The 23570-nt window shown below is 54.1% G+C and overlaps 1 protein-coding gene across 16 annotated transcripts; it reads left to right on the top strand.

The window, feature by feature from the left end:
* On the top strand, positions 1 to 23463 carry afdna (afadin, adherens junction formation factor a). Of its 16 annotated transcripts, XR_005096569.1 has the most exons (39): positions 1 to 327; positions 5535 to 5730; positions 5819 to 5931; positions 6003 to 6160; positions 6236 to 6396; positions 6552 to 6709; positions 7090 to 7174; positions 7267 to 7413; positions 7905 to 7949; positions 8393 to 8487; positions 8563 to 8813; positions 9273 to 9342; positions 9408 to 9546; positions 9612 to 9817; positions 10113 to 10133; positions 11404 to 11549; positions 11623 to 11717; positions 11784 to 12049; positions 12118 to 12261; positions 12330 to 12528; positions 12763 to 12869; positions 13607 to 13687; positions 15189 to 15254; positions 15335 to 15408; positions 15715 to 15833; positions 15936 to 16136; positions 16217 to 16308; positions 16520 to 16714; positions 16784 to 16931; positions 17008 to 17401; positions 17479 to 17738; positions 17817 to 18028; positions 18093 to 18272; positions 18687 to 18725; positions 19249 to 19383; positions 20363 to 20462; positions 20546 to 20660; positions 22449 to 22533; positions 22596 to 22646. XR_005096569.1 is itself a non-coding variant. In XM_037244033.1 (38 exons), the coding sequence occupies exons 1-38, from the start codon at positions 226 to 228 to the stop codon at positions 22765 to 22767; spliced, it is 5655 nt and encodes a 1884-aa protein (XP_037099928.1). In that variant the 5' UTR covers positions 1 to 225; the 3' UTR covers positions 22768 to 23463. The 16 variants fall into 16 exon arrangements, 15 of the variants coding, with proteins under 15 accessions (XP_037099928.1, XP_037099935.1, XP_037099929.1 ...); XM_037244033.1 differs by having other exon boundaries at positions 20363 to 20660; positions 22596 to 23463; XM_037244040.1 differs by lacking the exon at positions 20546 to 20660 and having other exon boundaries at positions 22596 to 23463.
* The last annotated feature ends 107 nt before the right edge of the window (positions 23464 to 23570 follow it).

Here is a 23570-nt window from a genome sequence, read left to right on the forward strand (position 1 = left end):
CCCGCGTCCTGTTGCATCGGGGACGCGCCGAACCTCACCGGGACTGGCCGAGCTTAAACCGAGCACGGACAAACGTAGACAGGTCGCGGCAGAGACAAGAGGGAGGACGTACTCGGACTTGGAAAAACGTCGGCGTCTGGAGTAGCCAACCTCCATTTGGACTATTCTGTTTTTATATTTTGAAGTTACAAATTCATCCGCAGAGGGTCGGAGAGACGGTGCAGCATGTCGGGCAACAGGGAGGAGGAGAGGAGGAAACTGGCCGACATCATCAACCACTGGAACGCCAACCGGCTCGACCTGTTCGAGATCAGCCGGCCCACGGAGGTAGGAGATCGGCCGGTCTCTGGGTAGGAGGATAGGCCGCGGTGCGGCGGGCCTTCCTCCCCCGTTTACTACGCGATCCGGGAATGCCGTTGACGAACCGCGCTTGTATTAGCCGATTTGCTCCCCGGGAAGTCCCGCAAGTTCCGCGCTTGGAGGAGGAGAATGTACGCCAGACTCCCTTGGGAAAACTGGCAATTTACGATGCCGTGCCTGTACAGTCATTTAACTGACCAAAAGGATTTTTTTTTTTTACATTTGGACTTTTAAAACGTTGTAAACGGTCCTCGAGGCTTATATCAGTGGCGTATTTGGAGTGGAAATCAGGCAGGAATTGTGATTTGACGTAGCTAGGTAGCGGCTACTTGCTACCTTACCGGACACAGCTGTGCGTTGGGGAGCTGAAGAGGGAATAACAACAGCCTTCCCAAATCACAACACAGCTAACAATTACTAAGTGACTTTTAAAATAACCCTCTCTGTGTTGGGGCAAAGTTGCGCAGCGAACATCGGCCACTTCTTTCCAAGTGTTCAGGTGTCATGTTGGCTACGCAGCTGTTAAAAGTGGCACATTTTCCAAGCGAGTCTGGCGGTGTTGTTCGCTACCACCACTTGCTAACGCGCTAGTTATGTTCGTTAGCGACGCAAACTCTTACACATGTGAAAGCTGGACTTGCTAAACGCCTTCTTCGATAACATGTTGCAGTGTACATGACGGACGTTGTTTGTAAACGTCATGCGACGCGAAGGTAGCTGCGGCTAGCAAACAGCAGCAGTAGCAACATAGTCAGAATTTGATAAATAGATGCAAGCATGACTACTTACCCTACGTATTCATGGCAAGTTGTTTTTACTTTATGTAAACAAGCTAGGTGCATGTCACACGCCCCCTACTTGTCAGGCTGTTGGACATGATCACCACAAATTGCAACATTTTGTCTTGTACTTGGCTTTTAGGATGGTAACTAACAAAAGCACGCTGCGTTTGTGTCCGGCGAAGTCCCCATGGTGCTTCTAACAAGTTGATCAATAATGTCCACCTAACCCGAACATCTCACGGCTGACTGATTTTGATTTATGGCCGGCGTTGCCATTGTGTCAGCTGCTGTGTTTTAAGCGGGCTCACCCTGCCCAAACCCCTCCTTCCTTCCTTCCCTCCTTCCTTCCTTCCTTCCTCCTCCATTTTGGATAAGGAGAGGGGGGTCACGGGGTCCCCTCCTCTCCCCTTGAGCCGATTAATTCATCCAGCCAGCCAGCCGTTGGCTGGAGTTGTGTACGCCGATGATTAACTGACACGGCGCCAGCTTTCAAGGCCTCTTGTAAGTCTGTTACTATACGAGGGCCGGCACAACAACAATAACAACAACAGGTCGAGTACTGCACAGTGCAGAAGAACGAGCCCACTGAGTCCGAGTGGACAGTTTCTCAAGGCCTCTTCAAGTTTGTTTCTTTTCAAGGGCCAGTACCAATGCGCGAGTTGCTGACCAGACCGTCAACGGATCTGATTCAAAGCAATGTGAAAAAAAAAAGTAGTTTTTAAGCTGGATTTAAAGTCATCTCATTCCATTTGCATGCAGCATTACGGCCAAATGCCGCATCATCACGTTTGCGCCCACATCATGCACTCCACAGTCTTGTTTTTTTTTTTTTCCTGGATGCTATTTTAAGTAGAACGTACAGCTAGGTACTGACTCATCTTGTTCTCCCCCCCCCCACTCCTGATAAGATAAAGCTTGCTTCAGAACGTCTTGTAGGCTCTGTGACTTTTTTTTTTGCTGGCTCGTGTGTTCCCACGTCATAAGCCAAACACTGTTCTTGGCCTAATTGCATCAACAGAAAATTCTCCCCGCCAATTTGTCCAAAGTATTAAGGAAAGTTGCTATCCAGTGTGGTGAATTAAAGGCCTGCTCCTGCACAGGAAGCAGGAAGTGCACAGGAAGCGTGTGCTAGCTTGCGATTGCCGCCTTTCTTTTTCCATATTTGTGCATGTTTGGGATTTATTTTGCTACAACATGGAGGTCGTGGTGCGTTGTTGATGGGGTGGCTTTGGGATTATTGACATGATTGGCCTATAAAAGGACAGGACCCCGAGCTTTTGGTGTTGCCACGCTCGGGCTTAGCGATATGCTCGCCTCAGCTCCAACGACAATAGCGCGGGCATGCACACGCGCGGCGCTGAATGCGCGTATCTGCGTTTGCATTGTCTCTCAGTTGTTTTTTGTCCGGCGTTGACGTGTGGCCCCTCGCTGTCACGTCGCCGTGGCAACCCAGTCCTTTTGATTGGGGAATTTAGCGCGTTAGCCGCCAGTTAGCCAGGCGGCTCGCCTGAAGGCCGAATAAAGCCGTGTTGTTAATTTGTCGTTTATTTGAGTATCGGGCGGGTCACCGGCCTCCCGGTGCCCTCGGATCCTGCCAGGTCAACGGGGGGTTACGGCACACCCCATTGGCCTGCGGGGGAGCCAATGGGCCGCCGGCGCCGCGCACCGACGCAGGGTGACAGCGCTATAGCTTTGGAAGGGGCGGGCTGCTCTGCCGAGCACACACAATGCACTTCTTGTTTTAGCACAAGAGGAAGGAATGAAGAGATAAGGGAGCGCACCGAGCAGGAATGCAAGCGCAACAACCCACGTTGCTTCCCAAGTCACAAGCGGCTCGCGTTTGTTTCTGCGCGTTGGGGCCATTCACACGGGAGCTCTCGTTTCTTCACAACTCCTTTTGCATTCCAGGCATTCCTTCGACTCCACATGGAAGCCGGCGCCAAATGGTCACACGTGAGACGATTAGATCCTGACTCACTCGGTCGGACGAGAGTGGGATGACTGCTTAGGGAGCCTGTTTTTTTTTTTTTGCGCCGGTATCGACCCCACGCAAGGGAGATTAATTGCAGCCCAAGTACGACGAGCGTTTCTCCTCCACGTGGAATTTAAGAGCGGGGGGGGGACCTTGTAAATTAGGCTCGTTGTCGATAACGCGTAAATAAATGCCTAACTTAAAATAAACACACACACACAAGGAGCAAGTTCAACATGCAGACACGCATTTGCCCAAAGTGATTCGGGCAATTTCCCCCTTCTTTGTTTGTCCACCTGAGACATCTGAGAAGTGGGCCACTTCCACGGGAAACCCGACACCCGGCCCTCACGGTCTCCATGGCGGCGCGCCGGTGTCGGGTTCCACTCGTCCACGGCGGCCGGCTCGCCGCTTGATGAAAGTCTCCTCATCGGTTATTCCGACCGGGATGTCGGTGGCGCCCCCACTTGTTGCACTTGAGGATTCAAATTGATTGGATTCGCATGTTGCGCTTCCTGGGAGGGGCCTGGAGAAGCCAGCATTGTTTCAACTGCTGCGCTGACCAAGAGCCGCAATTTCTTTCAAGTTGGGAAGAATTTGCCGAGCCTTCTGATTCTGCTCCAGAACATTTAGCTCAACCTGGGGCCCTGTTTTTTTTTTTTCCGATTGCGATTGGGTTGGTTGGTCACGTTTTGCCTCGCTTGTGAGACCTGGCTAGCCTTGTACACACACACGCGGCCTTGATCCTTCCTCACTGTTAACGAAGGCAGCGACCACAAATCTGATTTGTGGGCCTGAGGTGATTTAACGCTGCCCCCTTCCCACAATGCCTTGCTTTGAATCAGTGCTGAGTGTGTGTGTTTGTGCACGCGCGCCCGATACTGAAGCAGAAACTCACCCAAAACAAAGACATTTTGTGCCCTTTCATTCATCGGCCTCCTTTGTGCCGATGCGGCTCATTTTATTTTCAGACTGGATTGCCCAATTCCACTTCCAACCATGGAAATGGCATGAGAAAAAAAAAAAAAATGACACATTGATACATTCTGATGACTCGTCAAGCCCGAATGAGCACGGCCCACTGCAAAGCTCACTCTCTCGTTCCTCTCCTTGACCTTCTGGTCCAATCCCCCCATGTTGCTGCAGGTGGGGCCGCAACAATATTGACTTCATTTTAGTAAGCCTGTGTGTGTGCGTGTGTGTGTCTGGAGGAGAGCGAGATGACGCACAGCTTTAGGAATCTATTTCTAGTTTTAAGCAAAAAGTCCTCCTCCTCCCTTCAAGCTCATCTTTATAAAGCTAAATGAATCTTAATGGAATCCTCAGCGTCGCCTTGGCAACGCTGTCTGCCACCCGCACGTTAATAGAGCAAAACAAACCACGAGGGCCAGTGCGGTTTTGCTTCGTCGCAAAATCGCAAGTTTCTTTCTCTCTGCTTTTTGGTCAGAAACCGGGCTGTTCCATGTTGTTACTTGTGTTGCTAATGTTGTCACAGAAGACAAGATTGTGCGGGTCTTGGAAATGTCAGCGCTTTAAAAAGGCTACCAGGGAAGGAGGTCACCAAGGTCACGTTTGGAACTCGTTCGTCGGCACAGTCGTGTGGAGGAATGCGTGCGTTCCTTTTCGCAAATAAAGAAAGGCCGACGCAAATTCCCGCTGGAGCAAAAAGTTGCGAGGGCTTTCCAGTGACAGGCGCCAAAAAGAGGAAGTGGACTTTGGCACGGGAAGAATGGCAGGATTGGAGAGAGGCTGCGGGAGGAGTGGCGCGGTGAACTTTGACCCTTTGCTCGCCGTCGGCGCGGGTGTGCGCGTCCCGCCTAGCAAACATACCGTCTGGACTTCCTGCGCTTGAACTTGGCTTTCACAGGACGCCACCCGCTCTTTCTTTTGTTTGCCAGTCCGAGCGGGCCGCCGTCTCCGCGGTAACAGTCGCCGCCGGTTACGCAAGCCGGGAAAACGGCAACCGTCCGCGACGCGCATTCCAGCGCTAAATCACAACACGCGCACGCATTCCCGACCCCGCCCTCGCTATCAAAACGCCGCTCAGTGTTTCCACTCTGCGCCATTGAGTCACATGTGGCGAGAGGCGCGAGGAGGGAAAATAGGGCGTGGCCTCCCCAAAGCGCAAATAGGTTTTGTCATCTTATTGTTGTCTGGCGATTCCTCGTGTTGCGCTCGTTCTACATGTCAACACCGCCCTCCTAAAAGCACAGTTTTCTCATATGACTTTGTTTTTCATAGGAAAGTCAACAACAGGCAACTTCTGTTTGCCCACACACGCGTCACTCACCAGGACAGGCTCCGCCTCTTAAACCCACACACATTCAATGTCACAAATAATAAATAAATAAATATATATACATTTTTTATTTTATTATCATGGTCTCAGTAGTTTTTCTGTGTGTTTGTGGGATTCGCAGGAGCTGGAGTTCCATGGCGTGATGCGCTTCTACTTCCAAGACCGCATGGCGGGCAACTTTGCTACCAAGTGCATCCGCGTGTCCAGCACGGCCACCACTCAGGACGTCATCGAGACGCTGGCCGAGAAGTTCCGGCCCGACATGAGGATGCTGTCGTCGCCGCGCTACTCCCTCTACGAGGTCCACGTCAGCGGCGGTGAGTCGCGCTCGGCCTCGCCCTCGGACAAAGGCTCGGTTAAAAAAAAAAAAAAAAATGAAATGGAAATTGTGTGCGTGCGCGTTAGAAGAGCGGCAGCTGGACCTGGACGAGAAGCCGCTGGTGGTTCAGCTCAACTGGAATAAGGACGACAGAGAAGGACGATTTGTCCTCAAGAACGAGAACGACATCCTGCCCAAGGTCTGCAAACGGGTCGCCGACCCCCATTGCGCACCAATCTAACCAAAACCTCTCCTTCCTTTCTCGTAAAGAAGAGTCAGAGTAACGGGCCCGAGAAAGAGAAGGACGGCGTAATCCAGAACTTCAAAAGGACTTTGTCCAAGAAGGAGAAGAAGAAGGAGAAGAAGCGGGAGAAGGAGTTTGCCCGGATAACGGATGGCGACGACCAGATGCCCAATCGGGACGACGGGTAGAGCCCACGTCCGCCGCCGCCGCCACCCGAGAAGCTTCCCGCCGTCTCACTTGTTGGCTTTGTCATCCGCAGGGAGAACAGCCGGCTGGCCGCCGAGGTCTACAAGGACATGCCCGAGACCAGCTTCACCCGGACCATCTCCAACCCGGAGGTAGTGATGAAGCGGCGCAGGCAGCAGAAGCTGGAGAAGCGCATGCAGGAGTTCATGAGCAGCGACGGGCGGCCCGACTCGGGTACGACGGCAATTTGCCTACCGACTCGTGGGCCTTCCACATGCTTTCCACATGCCTCACTCGTGTGCGAAGTCGCCGACGTGCGTCACGAACGCCGGGCGCCTCATTAACCTCTACTTTTGTGTGTGTGTGTGTGTGTGTGTCGCCCACCACAGGGGGCACGCTGCGCATCTACGCTGACAGTCTGAAGCCCAACATCCCCTACAAGACCATCCTGCTCTCCACCCGGGACACGGCCGACTTCGCCGTGGCCGAAGCCTTGGAGAAGTACGGCTTGGAGAAGGAGAACCCTCGAGAATACTGCATCGCCCGGGTAGGCTTCTTAAAAATCAGCATTCCCTCATGTTAATTCCGTGGGGGGGGGGGTGTGCGACAATGTTTCGCAAAGCACACTCTGCTCTTGAACACAATATGCAAACCTCAATGGAATGACTTTGATGCGGCGAGCAGATGCTGACGCTTGGCTTTCTTCCACGCGGCAACATCACGCGCGCTCGCCCGCACGCACACACACGGCTTATCGTTGTAATTTGCTGATGAGGTGGCGGCACAAACACTCGGGTAGCTTAGTAAGCTCGTCAAGCCAGTGTGCGGCGGCGGCGGCGGCGGCCTTTGCTGTGCGCTATCAAAAGATGCCATTCCAAACATGTTTGTAAAATGTTAAAAGCTGCCTTTTGTGTTGTTGTTGTGTAGCAAGACGACAAATCTGGCAAAGAGGCCATCCTGGACGACGGCGAGTGTCCTTTGCAGATCTTCAGGGACTGGCCGGCAGACAGAGGTCAGTTGCCGTTCGCGTGTCTCTGCTGCCCCCTTGTGGCTCTCTCGCAACATTACAACATCAATGTGAATTTTTCTTCTGTTTTTTTGCAGGTGCCTTGGTTTTCCAGCTGAAGAAGAGACCGCCCGACTACCACTTGCGCAAGACGAGGAAAGCAGATGACAAGGGCCTGCAAGGGAAGGACGGCTCTGGGCCCTTGCCGCCGGAAAAACTGCCCTATCTGGTGGAGCTGAGCCCGGGTACGCGCACGCTCTCTGCATCCCAAGCACATTTGCGGCGACCGAGGTGAAGTCTTCTCATGTTGACGAGTCCAGATGCTGCACGTGAATTTTGGGCCAGCTCGTAATCCAGCGCGGTCCGCGCCAAATGCTTGTCTGTAATTTCGGACGGATGGGCTTGCTCGCTCCGCTTGGAAATGAAGGGAATCCCAAAGTGAATTTTATTTTTCCAGCTCGACTTTGCCTAACGTGCCTAACAAGCTTGTTTCTTGCTCCTGACCTGAATTACCCCTCAACCCGCCGCTCCCACTAACACATGAAGACCACAATAATGATGCTAATCTTTTAGCTAACCAGGTTGCGCTGCATTTTCACCCTGTGCTGTGTCTCTTTCTTTTCTTTCCCGCTTTCTCGTGGCATGGTGCGGCACTGCTGCTGTGCGTGTGTGTGTGTGTGTGTGTGGGGGGCGCTCCTTGTGCATGTCTTCTGCTTCCTGTGCCTGCCTGCGCTAGGGCGAGGGAATCACTATGCCTACTACGCCTATCGGCATCACGAAGGTAAAAAGTGCATCTCACACCTTCTTTCTGTGTCCGCACGTTTGTCATTTAAAAGCAAAAATAGCGTGAGGAGTGAAATGAAAATGGCCCAAATTCAGGTCTTTTTTTTACGCGATCCACTTGAAGCGTCGTTCTTTTTTTTTTTTTTTTGCAGTATTTTTAGCTGCAGCTCTCTGAGCAAATGATTGGGTATCAGAAAAACCTCCCGTTTTTTTCCCCCTTTCCTTCCTTTCACCACAGACGTCAACTTTTCCTTTCTCACTGTTCTTCCTTTCACTTGTATTAAACTGCGCATTAACAAACCATCACTAACGGCTCACCAATTGCCACCGTTAGTCATTTGAAAGGTGCAATGAGTAAAAATTGAATAGATGAATTTTTTTTGGTTTTTTTACTTTGATGCTTTTTTTTTCCCGTTAATGAAGCCCGCCCTTGCATTGCAGACGGGTCCGACTCCCGCGACAAACCCAAGCTGTACCGGCTGCAGCACAGCGTCACCGAGGTGGGCTCGGACTGCACCGACGACGGCGCCATCCAGGTAGCCAGCCAAATTTGGCTCCCCCGCCGGCCCGGCTTGCGTGGCGCCGCCCGTGACATTTGCTTGCCTCGCCAGCTGCTGGGCCCGGGCGTGCTGCCTCACCACTGCAACCTGACTCACAGCGAGGGCCTGGTGACAGTGACGCCGCGCGGCCCCGAGGCCGAAACCTTCGTGGACGGCCAGCGCGTGGGCGAGACGGTGGCGCTCCGCTCGGGCGCCACGCTGCGCTTCGGATCGGCGCTGGTCTTCAAGTTCGTCGACCCGCTCTACGACCAGGCCGCCAAGAGGGAGCCGCCCGCCGCCATGCGCGCAAGGCACAAGTCCGGGTGAGCGAAAGGAGCAGCCGGTGTTGGATCTGCTTTCAATTGCAATCCGAGCCGCTGCTGGTTCTCCCCATCTGTGAGGGCTGATGAGGTTTGAGATGAAGGGAGCAAATGAAAGGAGAAAGTTTGTGCGGGGCCTCTAATCTCATCAGCGTGGGGCAGGGTGGGGCCTCCTCATCTTCCTCCTTCTGGGTTCCCGCACTCGTGTGGCCGATATAAGCAAGAGCGTGAAAAGGATCATTTTTTGCTTCGATGTGAGGGAATTGTGGCAATCTTCGTCTTTTGCAGCCAATGCAAACATTTTGCACACGTCTTCATGTGTGTGGTCATAAGTGGGTTCCTCCTCAAACATGACATTTGACCACAGCATTGCAGCCTTCAAAGTCTTTCTGGAAGAGTTTTGTCAGACAACTTGCGGTCAGTCACGCTGCTTTTTTTCTTTGTTTGTGTGGGCCACTGCAGGAGCGTTCCCGACACCACCTTTGACCTCCAGGGTGACCTCCACGGCGTGGCCGCCATCCCCACCAGCAAGGTAACGCGCCATCTTGACCTCGGTGAAAGCGAGCGAGGTCCCAGCGGTGCTCGTGCTTCTGGCAGAGCTCCGGGAAGTTGGAGATGGAGCGCGGGATGGTGAAGCCCATGATCCGAGGCGAGCCGCAGGACGGCCGGACCCAGGACGGCTCGGGCGACCGGCCCGACCTGACTCTCCCGGCCAGCATCGAGTTCCGGGAAAACTGTGAGTCGAAGCTCAGACTCCACATAGCCGCGCTCGCTTCTGACGCGTGGACGTTTTGCGCACAGCCGAAGACACGTTCCTGTCGGCCATCATCAACTACACCAACAGCTCGACGGTGCACTTCAAGCTGTCGCCCACGTACGTGCTGTACATGGCGTGCCGCTTCGTGCTGTCGCCCGCCCACCGGCCCGACATGTCGCCCTCGGAGCGCACGCACAAAGTCATCGCCATCGTCAACAAGATGGTGAGCATGATGGAAGGCGTCATCCAGGTGAGCGCTCGTCAACCCGTCGGTCCGTCTGTCCGTGCTCTCCCTCTGTTGTCCGTCTGTCGGCGCTAAAAGCTAATGGGCTAACGTGCGAGTGGTGGCCCGATGGCTCATTTTGTGGACGGTTTTTGAGTTTCTATTTGAATGAGGTTGTTGCCAAGACCTTGAGCCAGAGATGCTCCTCTTCATCTTTAAATGTGACAAAGGACAAACTTGTGTGTGTCGTAGTGTAGCTGTTGACGTGTTCTCTCTCTGTCCTGTGAATGTGTCCCTTCTTCTTCCTCCTCCGTCCATGCAGGAAAGTCCTGAAGGGGATCAGGTAGGATAGCACATGATCAGACTCTTGCGCTCTCTCTCTCTCTCTCTCTCTCTCTCTCTCTCTCTCTCTTTCTTCTTTGTTTTTTTTGTCCTTGTGCTTCTTTCAACCCACTTCTTCCCACTTGGTTGTTGCCGCTGCTGCTGCTGCTGCTGCTGCTTTTTTATTGCTGCCACTCTAACAGAAATGTAAACAAAACAAACATCTACACTGGTTCCTTGACTTCTGGGTTTTATCGCTGTGTTGATTTTTTTTTCTTCTTCCAGCAAACTGCAAGAGTGTCAAACACTTTGATTAGCTGCTTTTAGCCACGGCTCACACCCCGATGCTCACACGCAGATTAAGTCTAGCTCTTGGCATTAGGCCACGCCTCCTCCTGGCACACACGATTTGATGGGCGAGGAAGGAGTCAATGACTTTCTGATCGTGGTTATGGAAGAAAGTCAAGGCACCAGTGTAGCAGAAGCTAACGCAGCCTTCCACAGCTGGACGCGGTGACGTCATCCCCGGCCGACTAATGATTCCATTCAGCTTCCGGGACCCGCCTGCCTGCCACTAAAACCAAAAGGAATGGCGAGCGGCCAAGCCCAAAGCGACTTCCCGCCCGCCCGCGCGGCGGTTGCATCCTCGCGTCTTGTGTGTGACGTGACGCTTGTGAATGCACAAGTCTTTAACGCTTCATCTGTCTCTTGTTCCCTTTCTGGAACTTTTGGTTTTGGATGCACTCGGTCGGCTCCTTAACAACAACTGCTCCCGACGATAATTTGTTTGTCTTCTCTTTTTTGCTTCAGTTGACTTTTTGTTTCTCTCTCCCCCCCAAGGTGGGTGGGGATAGACAAGTGGCCGCTGTGATTGGTGGATCGTATTAACCAATCAGCTCCTCAGACAGCAAGCCCCTCCTCCATCAGGACAACAAAATAACAAGTTGCTCAATGAAATTATTGATCACCTGGCGGACTTTCATCCAAAGTCTCCGTTATTCAATTTGAGGGTCAGGATAGATGCGTCATGAAATGACCTAAAGGTGGTGCCACTGAGCATTAGTGGAGGAGGCGGCTGCCGTCTGGCGACTTGAACTTGACCGGCGGACCGGTCGCTCGTGTCACTGCCGAGCTCACCATTGTTTGGCCGACTGCAATGACGGGGCGAGAAGGGGGGGGCGGAGTTTGCCGGGCATGTGTCTATCCTTCGGGTAACACCTCGCTCTTGGCCGCCGCTGACAACGACGGGGCGTCGGCGCTCACGCCGTAACGCCTTGCGCCTTTCTGTGCAGAAGCAGAAAAACATTGCGGGCGCGCTGGCCTTCTGGATGGCCAACGCGTCGGAGCTGCTCAACTTCGTCAAGCAGGACCGCGACCTGAGCCGCGTCACGCTGGACGCCCAGGACGTCCTGGCGCACCTGGTCCAGATGGCCTTCAAGTGAGTGACACTTCACCTTTGTCTTGGCACAAAGCCACGACGCGTATGAAACGTGTGCGATGCGCCTCGGCAGGTACCTGGTGCACTGCCTGCAGGCCGACCTCAACAACTACATGGCCGCCTTCCTGGATGACCCCGAGGAGCACAATCCGCAGAGACCCAAGATAGGTAACTGTCACAAACTGTGTGCATATTGTTATATATTTATAGCTATTTTTTTTCCTCCCCATCCAGAGGACGTCCTGCACACGCTGACGGGCGCCATGTCTCTGCTGCGGCGTTGCCGCGTCAACGCGGCGCTGACCATCCAGCTCTTCTCGCAGCTCTTCCACTTCATCAACATGTGGCTCTTCAACAAGCTGGTGACGGACAGCGAGTCGGGCCTGTGCTGCCACTACTGGGGCGCCATCCTGCGCCAGCAGCTCAGCCACATCGAGGCCTGGGCCGAGAAGCAGGGCCTGGAGCTGGCCGCCGACTGCCACCTCAGTCGCATTGTGCAGGTGGGTCGGTCCGCCTCGTTTGATTGGCCAATAGGACGGAACGGAGATTCTAAGATTTGTTTGTGCAGGCCACCACTCTGCTGACTATGGACAAGTACTCCATGCAGGACGTCCAGAACATCCACAGCACTTGCTTCAAGCTCAACTCGCTGCAGCTACACGCGCTCATGACCAACTACCACTGCGCCCCCGACGAGCCTTACATCCCGCCCGTAAGACGCCCATCCACACCAAAAGCTTTGGGGGTCATTTCTACGATTTCATAACAACCTCTCGCCAGGAGCTGATCGACCACGTGGTGGCAGTGGCGGAGAACACGGCGGATGAGCTGGCACGCAGCGACGGGCGCGAGGTGCAGCTGGAGGAGGACCCTGACCTGCAGCTGCCCTTCCTGCTGCCCGAGGACGGCTACTCGTGTGACGTGGTGCGCAGCCTGCCCAACGGCCTGCAGGACTTCCTCGACCCGCTGCTACAAAGAGGTCTGACATTTGAAACGCTCAAAAGTAGAAACTAGTGCTCCACAATGACAAGAAAAAGTCCATTCGGATTGTTTGATGTGAAAGAAACGCAAAATCTGCTCTCCTTTCATTTCACCCCAACGGAAAAGCCACATTGTCTTTGTCGGAGACCAAATCAGTTGAGTCAATAACTTTGTTGCCTTTGAAACATTGTGTAAATTTTATTTTTTTTTCCCCCTGTGTTTTGGCCGCCAGGCTTCTGCCGGCTGACGCCGCACCCTCGCTCGCCCGGAACCTGGACGGTCCACTTTGAGGGGGCCGACTGCGACAGCCACTTTGCCGCCGTCGACAACTCTGACATGGTATGCGCCACGTCGTGCGCGTGTGTGTGGTCTAATTGCCACTCGGCACACAAGTGAGCTTGTAGCGCAAAATGAGAGAGTGTTTAAGTTATAAAATGCGCACACACCTTCTCTGTCATTGGCGCCTTTCTTGATAGCTTGAATCCAATTTCAGGACAGCACGTAAACACACACACACACACGCTTTTAGCTTTTCACTGACATTGTGGGAGTGTCCCCTCCCCTTCCGTCCACAAATGGCCACCTCATAAACACAAAAGCGTCCATTTCAGCGCCAAAGTCCGGGAAAAGTAGACGCACGCTAAAAGCTTTGCGTCAGTGAAAGTGAGTCATTGTCGCGGGCGCTCTCCATTAACTCGTCTGGCGCTCGCCACACAACGCCGACAGAGGAGGCGGGGCGACGACCCGAAAATTGGATGCAGACGTCTCGTTTTCGGCACCTTGAGAGAAGATTTGCTCCTCTGATGTGGGAACGTGCGACCCTGCGCATCTGTGCATGGGTGTGTGTGTGTGCGCGTGCGCAGCTGTGGTTTCCATTCTTGAGTGGCATCCAGCAACCCGCAGTTCCTCGGCGGTTCTCCTGCCTCCCTCCCTCCCTCCCTCCCTCGCTCCCTCCCTCCCTGCTTTCTGCGCGCCTCCTCCGACTGTCCACCACTTAGTCGTTTTTCTGGAGGTGCCACTCTGTCGCTCAGCGCTGTTGTTTGTCTTTTCTCGTCTTTTCTCCCCTGCCGCGTCAGCCAATGAGGAAAGAGCCGGAGGTGGTGACGGTGACGCTGAAGAAGCACAACGGCATGGGCCTCAGCATCGTGGCCGCTAAGGTAAGGAAGCGCTGCCGCTGCTGTAGCCCACCGCCCGCATGTGTAAATAGTTTCCCGTGAAACGCAACGCCAAAGAGCGAGGAGCCAAACGCCGTCCAGATGTTCTTGACGCCTGTAAATGTTTGGATCGAGTCTGTCACGAAATCGCACAAGACAATTTTTGAAAGGCTCTGTCGTTGCGGCGAGTGAAGTTGAAATAGAAAGCCTCTTTCCTGCTCACAGCCGCCCGCCCGCCGCTTTCCTGTGTGGGAAGGAAGCACGTCGAGAGGAAGCTTCCTGGCACGCCGCGCTTTTTTTTGGGGTTTTTTTTAAACCACGCTCAATCGCTCAGCATGTGTGTGTGCGATGGGAACGGCAGGTTGTCACACAGCTGCTCGGGCTGAGCTCCGCCTTATGTAACCCCGCCGTGTGTGTGTGCGTGCGTGCGTGCGCAAAGCGGCGCTCCACCTCAGTGCAAGCAGCCGGCTCGCAGCTCTTCTGGGGAGGAATTTTGCCGCCGCTCAGGAACTTTTAAGACTCTGCCGTTTGGAATTTCTAGCGGGCGGCTCCTGTTTTGTCAGGTGTTTGAGCGTCAATGCTGCTTTTGAAGTTCGGCGCTGCACGCTAACAGGCAAAGACGTGTGTGTGTGTGCGTGGACCGATTTGGACCAGGACATGTGGTTCTCCGTGGTGGGGAGGAAAGACCAGGTATGTTTGTAGAAAAAGCTCCGTTGGATTTCAAAGCTGGTGGCGGTGGGCCGGAGGAAGTCTCGCGTGCTGCAAGCCGGCCTCTGGGTTTTTGGCTCTGCACTGTTTGCTCAGCTAATGATTAAACTGGCGAGCACGCACACGTCGGCACGTGACGACAGCAGGCGTCTGCACTTCACGATCCATTTGTTCAGTTGGAGGCGCGCTTAGTTTCATTTGTAATTCAAATTCGCTCGCAATTTGTGTCTCAAATCATCTCCCTTGCTTGATGAAAGGAATCTTCTTTTAGTTTTGACGGCTGGCTATCTAGGCCTGAAACAATGAGAGCACCAAAAGTTTGTGTCTTTGAAGTTCTGCTTGAGTGATTGTTTGTTTGTTTGTTTGCTTGCTTGAAGGAACATTTGCACAAGTTAAACAATGGCTTGCAAAACAAACACCCCCCCCCATTCCATGTGGTCACCAACAATGGGGGGATGTCTGATTTCCTGTGCTACAGCAAGTCTCATTTTGTCAGCCTTCACGGCCACTTTAGCGCATTTGCCTTTTCAAAGTTGGACGTGGATTTGTTTGGCGCGTGGGGCGAGGCCACTCGCAACATAAAAATATTTTGGAAGACGACAGAGCCTTCGGGCCTCGCTTGTTTGAACACGCGTGATGCGAGGCAAAATGGGCATAGCCACAAAAAATCGGCTTCAACTCTCGTGTTATTGGCTTGCGCTAAAATTACACTTCTTACATAAGAAAACACTGGAGAGTAAAAATATGTCAGGTCAGGTGGTGCTCATTGGATTGCGGATTTTGTGTCCTCCTGCAGGGTGCCGGCCAGGAGAAACTGGGCATCTACATCAAGTCGGTGGTCAAAGGAGGCGCCGCTGACATGGTTGGTACCGCACACTGACGCATGCACACTCTCTCACACACACACACCTATATTGAGCCATTTTTTTCCTGTGGTTGTAGGATGGGCGACTGGCAGCCGGCGACCAGTTGCTGAGTGTGGATGGGCGCAGCCTGGTGGGCCTGTCACAAGAGAGGTGAGGCGCCCATCTTGTTTTGCAGCGTTCACACCATCAACCCCCCCCCACCCCCCCAATAAAAATGCCTGGGAAGATTTTCAAAAACACAGCATACTGAAGGAGACATTTTGTGCACACACAAGAGCTCCCAGGTGTCCGAATCACACACCCTTGCTATTGCATGATGGGATTATACTACCACCTGGTGGCCAACTTGCACATGCCTGAAGGAGCTGCCATGAATGAATCATGTTCCTTGAACTGTCTAATTCGGTTTCAAGATGTTATGACTGAGCTTTTTTTTCATTTGCGGGGCTGGCACAGGGCGGCCGAGCTGATGACCAGGACGGGATCGGTGGTGACACTGGAGGTGGCCAAGCAGGGCGCCATTTACCACGGCCTTGCCACGCTCCTCAACCAGCCCAGCCCCATGATGCCTCGAGGTAACCGCCCCGCCGACACAAAAGCAACACGGCGGGCGGGCTTGGAATACCTTTTGACAAGATTGGTGACGATCGGCTCTCCGTGACTTCCCGTTTGCGCAGCCTCGGACCGCAGCCGCGAGAAGAACGGCAAACTGCGTCCCAAGAGCGAAGGCTTCGAGTTGTACAACAGCTCAGTGCCCAACGGCTCCCCGGAGAGTCCGCAGGCCGGCTGGGACGCTTACCCGGAACCAAAGAAGATGAGCGGGGAGGACCGGCTCCTCAAAAACCGGGCCGACCACCGCTCCAGTCCCAACGTGGCCAGTAAGCGCGTGCGCGTTGCAGCTCTAAACTATTGCACAGAAATGGCCTCCTCCAGTCCTCAATGAGCGCGCTCTCCTCAGATCAGGGCCAGAGTCCCGCGAGCAAGCCAGTCTACCCCGCTGGACCCGGCACCAAGATCACCTCCGTCTCCACCGGCAACCTGTGCGCTGACGTAAGTAGCGCGTCCGCCACTTTGCTCTGGCGGCCAACCGCACCCACCTGAGGAATTCCACAAAAGTCACACTGGGATGTCAAGAGCACCATTTTGTGGAAAACTGGGAAGCGTCGAGAATGAACCCTATGAGAATTTCTTTTTTAAGACCTGTTTTTAAGTCGACCAAGTTAGTGGTCTGTGAATAATCTTCCCTATCTGTCTCTGTCAGGATGAGCCTTCACCCCCGCGCCCAGAGGCGTACCCCATCCCCACGCAGACCTATGCCCGGGAATACTTCACCATCCCGGCGTCCAAGAGCCAGGACCGCGTGGTGGGCCCGGGACCGGGACCCTCGCAGCACTGGCAGCCCATGGAGGACAGGGAACGGCTCCCCTCGGTGGACAGCATGCACAACAGCATGAAGGTACCAAATCGTCATCGCCACAAGAACCCAAAACAATTGAGCCCAACTAAACCCCCCCGACCCCTGCAGCGGGTCAACCACTCGCAGGAGGACATGTACCCTCCGTCCGGGATCCTGAGGCAGGACGAGCGCATGCAGCAGCACTACCAGCAGGAATACCAACACCGAGACCTGGACTACCAGCACAGAGATCTGGACTACCAGAGGGGACCTCCCGGTAAGAAGCTCAATGCGTCACGGAGACCACCGAGATGTGGAATTCTCACGGCCAGACCAAATTTGTGTGCTTCCAGGTTTGGCGGGAGCGGAGCACTGGGTTGCTCAGCAGCAGGTTTCGTCCTCGCTGGAGTCGTCCACGTCCAGCCAGGAGCACCTCAACTACGCGACGGCGTCCGGCAAGAACCAGAAGACTGGGCCGGGCCGCTGGAAGACGCCCAACGCGCCGCACGCCGCGCCGCCGCACTCGGTCCAGACGTCGTCGCGCTCGGACCTGCCGCCGCCCCCTCCCCCGCCGCCGGCCACCTACCCGGACGCCTACGACATGTACGAGCCCCACGGCGAGATGCCTCTTCCGCCGCCGCCATCCGGCGCCGGCTCGGCAACGGCCCAGCAAGCCGCCGACCGCAAGAAGCGCGAAGAGCAACAACGCTGGTATGAGAAGGAGAAAGCCCGTCTGGAGGAGGAGAGGTACGTTCATTTCTGCATTGATTCAAATCTGCCCAGCGTCAGAATCCGTTTGATTGATTTGTCTCTGATTTCCACAGGGAGAGGAAGAGGAGGGAGCAGGAGAGGAAGCTGGGTCAGATCCGGGCCAACCCCGTCATGCCCGTCCAGCCCCACAACAATGGAGGCACCTTGCCCCCTGCCCCAGCCCACCACTACCCACAGCAGCAGCAGCAGCAGCCCCCCCCTCCAGCTTCTATGGGCCTCTCTCACGCGTACCCGCCCCAGCAGCCCCCATCCAGACCCGAGAAGCTGGCCAGCCTGCCCCGCTCGGCCGTGCCGCCCGCCTCCAACCCTCCCGGTAGCAAGCGTTCCCTCGCTGTCGTCGATTGCGGCCCATTCCCTGTCTAATGTTTTCTTTGCGCGGCTGCGGCGGCAGGTATGGAGACTGTGATCCGGGACCTCCTGCCCCAGCAGCAGCCTCGCACCATTGAGCGGCGAGACCTGCAGTACATCACCATCAGCAAGGAGGAGCTGACCAGCGACAGCCTCTCGCCCGACCCTTGGAAGCGGGACGCCCGCGAGAAGGCCGAGAAGCAACAGCAGCTTCACATCGTCGACCTTCTGGACAAGGAGATCCAAGAGCTGCAGGTAGGCAAAGAAATCATTTCTGCTCCCGGGAGACGGACGGCGTAAATTCTTCCTTGTCGCTCAGTCCAAGCCGGAGCGCACGGCCGAGGAGAGCGACCGTCTACGCAAGCTGATGCTGGAGTGGCAGTTCCAGAAGCGTCTGCAGGAGTCCAAGCAGAGCGATGAGGACGAGGAAGAGGAGGACGACGAAGACGTGGACACCATGATGATCATGCAGAGGCTGGAGGCCGAGAAACGAGCCAGGGTGAGCCACCCTGACCGACACTGAGCCCTTCCAAAAAAAAAAAAAAAAAAGCTGCTAACGGAGCCAAAAGCAAAGCCAGTGAATGTGCATCTGCAACATGCTTCTGCCATTGCTTTGCCATGTTGAGCTGCTTCCACGCGATTGGCTGGAGGGCCGGGTGGGCGGGGCCGGAGCTTGCAGCTGTCCAAAGACGGACGGACGGACAGTCCACTGGGCCAGCGTGAAAGAAAGAGTGCAGCCAATGTTTTGACTTGTCTCTGTCTTCCCTGCCTTCTAATTTCCAGCTTCCTCTTCCCGCCCCCCTTTGAAATATTTTTTAATTCACATTTCCCTGCACTTGCCCCCCCCTTTCCCCCCCTCTCACGCTGTACTCTTCTTCTTCTTCTTCTTCTTCTGCCTCTCCTTGTTCTGCAGCAGCAGACTGCTGTCCCAGCTATCTCTGTTCTAGATTTGGTATGTTTCTTCCTGCTCATGACCCCGCCTCCCCGTTAACCCCGCCTCACTTCCTGTTTTCAATTTGGGGGGGGGGGGGCGGGGGGCGGGCGCCCGCCCACATGCCCCATGTCCCGCCAGCCACCCGACCAATCGGGATGATCGTTCATCATTGTGGTTGTGTGTGCGTGTTGGGGGGTGCTTTTGTTTGTATTTGTCTACTCAAACTGTATCTTGGGTTACCATGACAACATGTTTGAGTGCTTAGGGAGGTGGCACCTTGCATGGCTGCATCACAGGTTGTGTTTCATGCATGACGAGCAGTGTGTGGGGGGGGGGGGGTTCTGGCCATCCATACTTACGTGTGTGTCGACTTTCTGGTGCATGTCTGTTAGGGCCTTGAAGTCAAATTTTATTTTTCATAAGAATCTGAAGAATGTTCTGCATGCGCACGCTGCTGCTCCCCCCTCCCCTCCAGGAGTCACTTCATACATGATAAGTGTGTCTTTGGGTGTGAGCCACTGACGTCCCTTCTCTCGTCCAGCTTCAGGACGAAGAGCGGCGGCGCAAACAGCAGCTGGAAGAGATTCGCAAGCGGGAGGCGGACGAGCGCACCAAACAGGAGGAGGAACGGCGGTGGCGGGAGGAGGAACGAGTCAAGCGGGAGGCGGCGGAGAAGGTTAAGACTCGCCTTCATTTATTGGTTGATTTCAACTTGTTGGATTCATTGTCGCCCCTCCAACTTTGGACACTTTACTTTTTTTTTTTTCCTTCTTAAAACGGCCATTTTCGGACTAAAATCTTAAAAATGATTTCATTTTTGCCCAAAGTTCGTTGAGCTAATTTTACCAGAAGTGACGAGAAAAAAAAAATCTGTTTTGCATGTGTACGGTTTTGAACATGGTGTCCAAAGGAAGGAGGAAGAAAAACCGACATCGATTCATTTGCTCATTCAGTCCCGTGCACGGTTTTGAGTATTTGTGGACGAAGCCTTTTATCATTGTCTCATGTGAATTATGATGTGCATGTCGCCCGCCCGCAATGGCCCTTAAGCCCCGCCCCTCGCCCACCCCCACATTGTGCTCACCTCCAGCATGTTTGTTGTCATGTCATTGAGCCATTTGTTTGGGATGCTCTTAAGTGGTCATTATCATCGCCTGTCCACCCGCCAGCCCTCCCCACATACGTACACACACACACACATCTTCACACCACCAACCACCTGCTCCTCATCGTCCGTTTCCACACTAATGCTCAGGTTCTTCACCTGATGAGTTGTAGCAGTCATTTAGCCATTTCCAAGCGAACCAGATGAAGGTGACGTCCGTCCTTCCGTCAGATGCACTAGCACCAGGAGCCACGAATCCAAAACACACACTTGCACACAGCAAGGCAGGGCGGGGGCGGCGGTGGACGTAGGCGAGGTATGATGAAAGTAAAAGAGGCGCTCCCCATATGATTTGGTGAGCCCGAGGAGGGGGTTCGCCCAAATCAAGGAGGTGTGGGTGGGGGCATGCCGCGCACATGACGGAGGTGAGTGCAAACGTGTGCCAAGGCAGCAGTGTCCTGACGCGGCGCGCCCACGAGTGGGAGGTGCCCGGAGAAGGGGGCGTCGGAGGTCAGCGTCACTAACGGCTTGTCGTCCCCCCCCTCGCCAGCGGAGGCAGGAGGAGGAGTACTACACCCGTCTGGAGGCCGAGCGGCGCCGGCAGCACGACGAAGCCGAGCGCAGGCTGCTGTCGCCGGACGATCCGGCCGGTCTGTATCGGCCCCCGCTGCCCAGGGACTACCAGCCCCCCGCCCCGCACAACCCTACTAACACGCCCCCGCCGCCCCCGCAGAGAAACGCCTCCTACCTCAAAACACAGGTGGCCTCACCCGACACGCTCTACACGGCCAAGTTTGTGGCCTACGCCGGCGACGAGGACGATGACGAAGAGGGCGGCGGCCAGCCAGGTCAGCTCAAGCTGTCGGCCACCCGCAAGTCGTACGGCGACCTCCCGGCCGCCGGCGGCGGCGACGCCGCCCCCCCCGCTGCGGCGCGGACGCCCGCAGCCGCCGCCCACTGCACGCAAACCCCGGCCGCTCTCGGACGGCATCTTCCTGTCTAGCTCCTTCCGGCCGCCCAGCGCCAACAACTCCAACAGTACAGGGCCGCCCCCCCTCCCCGCCAAGCCCGGCGTGGGCCCCCCAGGAGGTGTGCAAGGTAGAAGAGCGCGAGGGGGAGGCTCACCACAGCGCCCTCCGCAGGCCCCGGACCTCCCTCTCCAACGCTCGAGCCCTACTCGTCGTCTAGAACTTCTTCTAGTTCATCCTCCACTTTTTGTCCTCTTTGTACGTCCTCCTCCACCAAGCCCGATACGCATACAAAAACACCAAGTGTTGCGGCCCTGCATTTTGTAGTATTTTTTTAGCTTATATTTGGTGTAAAAAAAACAACACACTTTTAGATTTTTGTTCTTAAAAATACATTTGCTACTGCTACCGGGCAATTAAAATCAATTTAATGTTAACTTTTTTAAATAAATAAAAAACAAAATTTGTCAAATTATAACTAAAACATAAATGAGCCCTATAACTTTGCCCCCTCCCAAAAAAAAAAAAAAAGGAAACCGGAATATGCAGAACTTTTTGTGTGTGCAGCGGGCTTGTCTTGGGTTGAAATTTCCCTCCCTGTCCACCAGCCAATCAGATGGTTTCTTTCGGTATGGGTGGTTTTTCCCTCCTTCATATTTTTGGGGTTTTCCTCGTCGTCACCTGCGACCTGCCAAAGCCCCCCCAAAGCTCCGATCAGCCAACAAAAAGAAAAGCAATCGATAATCTCGCCTCCACCTTCCTTCCGCTGTAGATGGACGCCCGTCCCGAGCTATCACCCAGTCGACAATCATAGTACTGTTGGTGTTGTCGCTCCCGCCGGCCACGCCCCTTTTCCTGCACCTTGCGCCTGCTGCAAACCTGACGCTTCTCTTTGTCTGCTTTGCTGCCACCCGCTGGTGACTACTTGCGATAGCGACGTGCGACACCTTGTTGCCTTAATGAGTTGTATTGATTTGTTTCGTTGACTTTTCTGTCTCTGAAACGATACCTCGAGGATGTAGATTTTAGATATTGCAAGAAGGAACACAAATGCAGCAGCAACACATGTAGACGGACAATATAGAACAAAACCCAAATGTGTGTTTATTTTATTTTTTTTAAAACTCCTGGGAGTGTGCTGAGATTCAAGTTTGGTGTGTCGTAGATGCGAGGCCGCAGACAAAGAGAAGCCCGAAGGCGTGCCAGCCGCTTTTTGGAAGGCCGACTTTGCTTGTAGTCGCAGCCGAGGAGATCCCGCGCCCACTAACTCCACCGCTCGCATGGCAGCGTGCGTTGCATGTCGGCACCTCGCTGGCCAATAGCGTGCAACCTTGACATCCGTTGCTTTTAGCGACTGCTGCTACTACTCGCTGCATCCTTTTTCACGTCTACAAAATGTGACCCGGACCGCTTCTTGGCTCTCTAACCCTCGGTGGATGTTTGCTGCCATCCACACGTTCGTTTCCTTCCTCTTGAACTTAGTTGACTACCTTCCTTCCTTCCTTCTTTGTGCTCGGGCTGCTCTGTCTTCTCAAAAATCCAAAGCGTTGAGAAGGTGCCGGCTGCTTCCGAGAACTTGAAGGCCAAATTTCAGGCCAGCATCCGGCAGCTTCTCAGCGAGTCGCACGCGGGCGGGAAACGCTTCTGACTCGCTGGTGTCGCCGACAGGATTCAACTCGTACACTGGAAACTCGGCAGGAGTTGTAGGATCCGGAGAGTTCTACAAGGACCCGAGGGACAAATGGACCAAGAGGTGAGTGGCTGGAGACTTCTCGTATCTCCTTGTTATTCTTATTCCGTCGTTGTGCCGCGCAGTCAGGAGCAGGAGAACATCCCGAGCGGCGGCGCCGGTGGCGACGACGCCCCCCCCGAGAGTTTGACCTTCAAGGAGCGCCAGCGTCTGTTCTCTCAGGGCAAGGAGGTGTCCAACAAGGTGAAGGCCTCACGCAAGCTGATGGAGCTGGAGAACGAGCTCAACACCAAGTAGTGCGAGCGCCCTCGCCTTCCACCTTTTTTATTTTTGAAATTGGAATGGTTGAAGAAGCTTGCGGTGACTTTTTGTCCACTTGCCGCCCTTCCCGCCACACACGCACTGTACAAATCCCATCAGCATATTCGATTTTTTGGTTGTTGGTGGTGAAATGGTGCTGGAGGGGCTGGCTGGGAAATTTTCATGCTCATTTTAAATTTTATTTTTTTTCCGTAGCTTCCAGAGATTTTAAGTGGTTAGCTTTTACGCCCAACAGACATTTTATTTGACTATTTGATTTTTTTTCTCCTTTTTTTTTTTTTTTTTTTTAACTGACACTGTTACTTTGTGCTCTTTATGCTTGGGGGACGGACATTTGAGAGAAATGCTCCATCATCTCCAAGCGCACATGTAAATAATTGCCACTCGGACTACTGTACAAGCCCCAAAACGAGAATGGCAGGAGCAACAAAAACCCGAGCTAACGTTAACTCAATCTGTGGTCTTGTTTTTTTCCCTCGAGCTGCTGCGTGACGTTTGTTCGTTTGACAGGCGAGAGACGTTTTGTTTCAAAAAGAGAGACAAAAGTAGGCCGTTTTCAAAAGCCGATGTTCATTTTGGGATTGGCAGAGGAACGGACGGGATCACAAACCGGTTTTTATGTTTCGCCTTGTTTTGTAAATCATTCTTAATAAATACAGATTTTGCAACAAGCGCAGGCTCTGACTCGACTCTGACTCGACTCTGACTCGACTCTGTGTCTTTTCGGCACAATCCCAAAACAGCCGGTAAGTGTTTGAATTTTTTTAATGGATGCTTTC

The sequence above is a fragment of the Syngnathus acus genome, chromosome 24, assembly GCF_901709675.1.
Source record: "Syngnathus acus chromosome 24, fSynAcu1.2, whole genome shotgun sequence".
Lineage (NCBI taxonomy): Eukaryota > Metazoa > Chordata > Actinopteri > Syngnathiformes > Syngnathidae > Syngnathus > Syngnathus acus.

Excerpts from the sequence above, each read along its gene's own strand:
- afdna (XM_037244033.1), top strand. The coding sequence starts at position 226 with ATGTCGGGCAACAGGGAGGAGGAGAGGAGGAAACTGGCCGACATCATC. Across the intron at positions 11,718-11,783 it reads TCCGCAGAGACCCAAGATAG|AGGACGTCCTGCACACGCTG; the intron begins GTAACTGTCACA and ends CTCCCCATCCAG. Across the intron at positions 18,726-19,248 it reads CTATCTCTGTTCTAGATTTG|CTTCAGGACGAAGAGCGGCG; the intron begins GTATGTTTCTTC and ends TCTCTCGTCCAG.